We start from the raw sequence: 6,919 nt of genomic DNA, 5'->3' as shown, positions 1-6,919 counted from the left end.
TTTCATTAAAAATTTTGAACTTAAATAAATTTCGAAGTTTCAACTTTTATCTCACTTCTAATATAAGCAATGTTTTTTTTTTCTTTCATTTTCTAATTTGGTGATTTGGATTTTATGAAAAATTGAAATTCATTGTTGGATTTTTATTTTTCTGGAATTTATTTTTTATGTTGTAATTTATGGAATATTCAGACTTTGTCATTTGCCAATTGCATTTGATTATGTTTTTATGGTTGAAATGATTATTTTTAATAAATTAGTATTCATTTATTAGTTAAATTTCATATGAAACACTATGGAAAAATATTTTGGATAAAATATCCATTTCGAGCGAAAAGCAAAATATTTATGAAATGAGCATTCAAGAGAAAAAAAAAAAATTATTATGGAAAAAAATTTTGCAACTTAATTTTTTACCGTACAATAATGGGTAATTGAAGTTTAAAGTAGGTTAATAATGGTGGATTCATGATCAATTGAGCAAAAATTTGAAGTATATAACAGTCAGAAAATTAAAAAAAATTAAAAGAAGAAAAATAAAGAAATAGAAAATCTCTCTCTTTTGCATGTTTCCATGAATTTGATGTTATATTTGAATCATTTTTATTGCTTATTAAACAATATTCCCATAAACAACTGTTCCAAACTCTTGTATTTCCTTAAAAGCTAACAATTTTATACAGAGAAGATTGCCAGGATGGCACACAGAAATTGAGAAACTGGACAAACCTAGGAGGCTCTTATAAAATTCACTCTACACAAGAATATGGAAAATCGAAAGAAATCTCTGCATAAATTAATTTGTAGAAAACAATTGAAGATAATCAAGAAAAATGCCAACACTCACATGACATTTATAACCAATCATGTACATTCAGATTTTTTACATGCCGTGTTTAAAATCTCTAAAGCAACCTACAAAACCAGTCAACTTGTCATGCCTGAACTAGATGTTCTTGATCATCACCAGAGGACAACAAATAGCAGCAGAAAAGCCGATTTTGAATACTTCAACTTCTGGACTTCGACACCAGAAACTTGAATCCGAGTATTTTATACTTGAGATAATCTTCTGTTTATAAAAACACGAATAAGATCTTACACAACCGTTCATGCACTTATTTCAGCATTACACTGATGCTCCCTGCTGCAGCTTCTTCTACCCCAAAACATACTCGAACAGGTCGTTTTCTCCAGTCGTATTTCTTCCGTCTTTTCCTGTTCAATCGATGTGGATTGTGAATGATGAGATGGTTCTTCTTGAGTTTCATTTCCTCTAGAATCAAAATTCTGACAATGTCCTTCATTGCATATGCACAGAGGGATTGCAACAGAGGGAAATGGACTACAAGTAACCGGACAGAAAATATCCGAAGAAACAGAAGCTACACATTTGTTACTTGTATCAGGTGAGCTAGGAGCATCTAATATGTCTTGTTCTCTGTGGTGAAGGACGCATGGAGTGCATAAGCTAAGTGATAGAGGTAATTTATTTTCCTTTACTGAGGAACCAAGCAATTTAACAAAAGAGACAATGCCGTGTCGGCAAAGAGGACAGGGAATGGAACCAGGAGGTATTAATGATTCAGAACGGAAGTTACTGCTTGAGCAAAGGTAAAACGCACATTTTATGCAGAGTTCGTGTGCACAACCTGAAAGTTCACGGCATAAAATTATCGTAAATAAATGTAAAAATCAAAGATTTTGAAAGTCTTCCAAGGTTTCAGATAAAAGTGGAAGTAAAATATTCTCTCTTCATCACATCAATATGCATATGTTCAATCTTTGGGCGCACATTCATGTTGTGTTTATCTGTTGTGTGTTAAGAAAGTGTACAACTTCCATCAGCACTTCAACATCTCAATTTTCATGAAGGTTCCAACATTGGTGTTTGCATAAAGGTGGACTAGTTCGAAAAACAAATCAAAAATGGCAAACTACCATATCACAATGCAAAAAGGTTTCTGTAAAATATTACGTAATGTCTGATGCAATGATGAGAGTCAGAGAAATATAATTACAAAGTTTAGAGCAGACTGAAGCTGATAAGTAGAGGTTGGCCAAATTCCAGATATGCAATTCTTAACATTTTTTCTGAGAGCAGAACATCTCCATAATATAAACTCGAGGCCTTATTTAGTGTAAAATGAAGAGTCATAATTACTGTAGACATTACCAGGTTTCATCAATACTTTATTTTTATTTATTTTTTGTCCTTTCATTGTTATTCTTCTATCTTCCTCTCATACACAAGGGTGCATACTCTTATTTTTATATATATTATCCATTCTAACATGGCTACAAATCCATCTTCACATCATCATTTTTCACCAAATTCATCTTATAGACTTTTAATCTTTCAACAGCCTAATCACTCGGTAGTATAAACCATAGCATGTCTAATACAAATATTTTGTTGACTAGCTTTATAACAGTATCTTTCCATTGCGTAGAACTGATTTCATTCAACTCATCTTAATCGCTTGCATTGAACTTAAGTAACTAAAACTATAATATTTTATGGCAAAATTATCCTCTGTGGTTGCTCTGAGACATTTGTGTCCAACATTACATACTATAACTACCAAGCTCAATAACTTTGTAACTGCTACAATTTTAAACATCGTCTTTATTCACTTCAATTTCTCAATGAATCAGTACTAGTATACAAATAGACTATAACCAGTTCTCAGAGTCCTATTGTCCTACTATTGGGAAACAAATCTTGACCTTGAAAAAAATAGTTATGTAAACCAGTAAAATTGCTAAACAATTGAGTCCTTGAAATTTTTGGCCTTAATATTATTATTTACATACATTTTAGGTTTTAAAGATTTTAATGATAATTTATACTCTAAGGAAATAAATTGAATGACTATAAAAGTAGTGAGAGCTCACATTTTACCATTTTTAGTGATCTGCATGAAATCAAGTTATTTGCTAGTACTGGACGTGGGAATGTAGGTTTTTATGATATTGACATTGACCCAGATAGACATGTCGGATCTTCCCTCTCTTTTCTTTTAGCCAACATTCGTGGTCTGTTTTCTTTTATTTCACCAGTAAATGGGATATTTAAGATATCCTGGAATAGCTACTATAAACCCAAGATTACCTTTAAGACGGATTGATAGATTGGGCAAGAAAAGAAGCATTTTCTAAAATATGTGGCATGATTTTATATATGTAACTGGCACAACTAAATTATGAGCTTAAGACGAGAGCAAATAATGGCCAGAAAATAGGAAAGCAACAAAAGAAACCAGAAAAAATAACATTGCAAGATCTATTCTAAAATGACATGGCAATTCATAAAGTTATTCATGTCCTTGATTTTTTAATCCCATAGAATATAAAAACAGTTGGTCATCAGATATTTATAATTTCTGAACGCAAGTTGATTGCTAACACGCATGAATAAGGTAGAAGAACAGACAACTGAAATACCCATAAAATAGTAGGAAGAGGTCAATGGGCATATTTTAATTTCGGAAAGAAAATTATATTAATAGAAAGTGAAACAACTGACCTTCGGCAGCTACTGTACACGCTCTCTCCAAGCAAACTGCACAAATCTCAGTGTCATCAGAAACTACTGACGACTGCAACCCATAATCTCTGCAGAAATCAATCATGAACATAATTACCATGAATAAATGGTATTTCCATTAAACATTAAATTACAGTTTTACGTAAAGAATAAGCATGATTAGTTATTTGGGTATATGTAAATTTTCTTGACATCTCGAAATTCACCTTGCTATGTTGAGCACACTCATGAGCGGCAATGATAAATAGTTAGAAGACGGAAACACTGGGAGGATCAAGTCAGAATTAGGCGCCAGCAGTGGCTCAAGCCAATGACGCTCCCACATCCTTGCAACATCAATAGGAAGCCATCTGAAATCGAGAATAGGTCTGTTAAGTATCATGTACTAAAGGTACATACAATGAACAAAGTCTAGAAGATGAAATATTCAGTTGGCTTACTCATTGCAGTTCAATGCCAAACGACTGGCACCTCTTGCAAGAAGGATCTGCATAAATCAAAATGTTCATAATTTCTGACTATACGTCGATTGCAAATGTCAAGAAATAATAGACGAGGAATTTCATTTGTTTCCTTTCACCATAAAGTGTAAATATCAACAAGAAAGAACAAATCGCCACCTGGCAGCATTTTAAATTTCCCCCACAAGCAGCATAATGCAAAGGAGTGCTTCCAGGTCCTAAGAATATTACATCAAGTTAAAGCACGTGATACATGTTTGGTAAAGTGGATTGGACAATATGGCCTATTAAGAAAGTAAAACAAGATAAAATCTTAAAAATTGTATTGTGTAGTACTGTCCACTATTGTGAAAGAAACATGCATGAAGTGGTTTCCAAAAGCATCTTATTATTCTTTAACAAAATAACATACCAATCATATCCACAGATGTTCCATAATGGAATGTCACAGCTGACACACTGGCATGAAGGTCAAGTAGAAGCTGTACACAGTCGAAATATCCATTCAACGCAGCCATGTGAAGAGCAGTAATACCACAGTCAGCAGCCTTATTTACAAACTTGGAGAGAGCGCTGTTATGGAATATGAAAGATACATTTTAAAAAGGTCAAAGGTTGAAGCATTTAATCAATTTCAATAAAATAGCTTGTTATCATCTCAACAATAGTGTGATGGAGCAACTCAGCTAATGTCCCTCTTTAAGAAATTGATCGAGCAGAATTTTTAGCTAATTTAGTCCTCAAAGTTTGAAGAGCTTAATCATGAAGCAAAATGGGATTGTATTTTATTGATATTCTAATTCAATAAATTTTATTATAATGATGATGAATGAAATGCTCCTCATACAACTAAAAGAAATCACAGCCGAATAGAAATATCTGAGACTTCCAAATTGCAATCGTATTAGGACTATATTCTTTTTTTAATCTCATCAGTTCATTTTTTTCTGTCTCAGCTGGAACCACAACTCTCAAACACACCAAAACCTGTATATCACCAGAACCTTGCATGTGTGTTATTATTTTCCAAATATCACTGAACTGCTCAAGTCATACATCTTGCCCACAGTGAAAAAACGAGTGAAAATAGTAGAACTGGGCAAACAACTCATCTTGTCACTCGTTCTATTGGACTTTGGGAGTCCAATCATAGAGTACACTTTCTCATCAAGTATGGATCTAGATAATATTCCTACTATATAAAGGGTTTATTAAGGGACCCTTTAGTGTGCAAGAAAGGCTTGAGGAAAAACTTGAATTTTGGCTTCACCATTTAGTGAATCCATTGAGGACCAATCACTAAATATCCGTGTCATTTACTCGCTATATATTATTATTTATTTCAAAAGTATGGATCATGGTTGAATCCAAAGAACTCCTATATGTACTTATATTTCAAAAGATTTTTAGAAATTCCAGGAAAGCTTGTGCAAAGCAAATTTTTCTGATTACTTTTTTCTGTATTAGTTGAAGATTTTTTACTCTTTTTCTTCCTCCAGAATCAATCATTAGGTCTGGAATTAGACCAATAGAATTCTGTCTGCTAATTATAAGAAGTATATAATAATACCATAGGAGCTGGCCTGAGCTTTAACGTGATAAAAGATCAGATGAAGATAGTGAACCATGTGGAGTCGGATAAAAGCAGAACATACAAACACACATAAACCACAAACCTCAGTTCGGGATTGCTTTTAGGATTCAAACTATCCCCCCTACCACCATTTGATTGGCCATTTACAGGTTCGAATGGAGCGCTGGGAACAAAATCAGCAACCACTAGTCGCAAACATCTCACGTGTCCATTCACTGCAGCAAAATGTAGAGCAGTCCTGCCGCTAATATAATCTGCTCTTGTTACCTGAAAGGCAGCCAGTGCATGATATTCACGTAATCGTAACAGGCTTCTCAAATTGGAAATCAGATATAAATACACAAATTTCCGCCATATTTTTCTCATAACCAAAACGATAAAAAATATTAAAATCAAAGGTAGGAGAATATGGCTTTAGTCCAGTGAAATCCAATCCACGAAATAATTTGATTTATGGACAGCATCATTGTGGTAAAGGTCGGAATGCCAGTGGAATCAATGGATAACGGAGATGGAATAGCGGTTGGATGGTTAGGACACCCTAGGTAATGAGAAGAATTATAGAATCGATTGCTACCTATGCCTAGATCACGGATAAATGGAAATTTTATTGTACAAGTTATACGTTTCGTCACCACTTTGTGGAAAATCCAATAAGATTCCATTCTTGAACAAAAAATGGTATAAAAAGGGAGGTAAAGCAAATGTAAAAGAAAAGATCTATTTAATGGAAGGTTTACATTGCATCTGAAGAGAAGAAGAGTTTGAACAACTTCCCAGTGGCCATATCGACACGCTTGCATCAATGCTGTCTGCAGAAACCATTTCAAAAACATCTCAAAACTCAGATTTACAGAGATCCAACAATTGATCTATTATTTCAAGAAAAATCCCACCTATACTATCTCATATAAATATTATATCAATAATTGACCCCCCCCCCCCCCCCCCCCCCCCCCCCCCCCTCTTTTCTCCCTTTAAAATTACAAGAACTATCTGTATATCCATTTTCACCATCTAAACATAAGTGAAATCCCAGTTTATATCACACGATAAATTTAATCCAGATATAAGAAGGCAGAGGCAAAACAGTAAAAATTTAGTACCTGCCCACAATAATTTCTTGAATTCACGTCAGCTCCATTCTCCAGCAACAATGCCACAATCTAAAAATCCAAACTTCCACGGATGAACACAACCATAACACACAAATCCAATTACATACATATACCAAAAAAAATTTAAAAATTGATGGGTTCTTCCAGAAAGAATGACAAGATGAACTAAAAAAGGGGGGGGGGGGGGGGGGACCTC

The 6,919-nt window shown here is 33.9% G+C and overlaps 1 protein-coding gene across 1 annotated transcript in view; it reads right to left on the bottom strand.

Moving 5' to 3' along the window:
* Positions 1–821: 821 nt before the first annotated feature.
* Positions 822–6,919, bottom strand: part of LOC111390786 (E3 ubiquitin-protein ligase XBAT33-like) — a 6,504-nt gene continuing 406 nt past the window's right edge. The window contains exons 2-10 of the mRNA XM_023015893.1: positions 6,712–6,771; positions 6,346–6,417; positions 5,688–5,872; positions 4,424–4,584; positions 4,171–4,229; positions 3,991–4,037; positions 3,757–3,900; positions 3,530–3,618; positions 822–1,652 (exon numbers count right to left, since the gene is read on the bottom strand). Coding sequence (XP_022871661.1) covers positions 1,111–1,652; positions 3,530–3,618; positions 3,757–3,900; positions 3,991–4,037; positions 4,171–4,229; positions 4,424–4,584; positions 5,688–5,872; positions 6,346–6,417; positions 6,712–6,771 — 1,359 coding nt within the window. The 3' untranslated portion in view covers positions 822–1,110. The remainder of the gene's footprint in view (positions 1,653–3,529; positions 3,619–3,756; positions 3,901–3,990; positions 4,038–4,170; positions 4,230–4,423; positions 4,585–5,687; positions 5,873–6,345; positions 6,418–6,711; positions 6,772–6,919) is intronic.

This window comes from Olea europaea, unplaced genomic scaffold, assembly GCF_002742605.1.
Source record: "Olea europaea var. sylvestris unplaced genomic scaffold, O_europaea_v1 scaffold716, whole genome shotgun sequence".
NCBI classification, from domain to species: domain Eukaryota; kingdom Viridiplantae; phylum Streptophyta; class Magnoliopsida; order Lamiales; family Oleaceae; genus Olea; species Olea europaea.
This window is presented reverse-complemented; position numbering and strand designations above follow the sequence as displayed.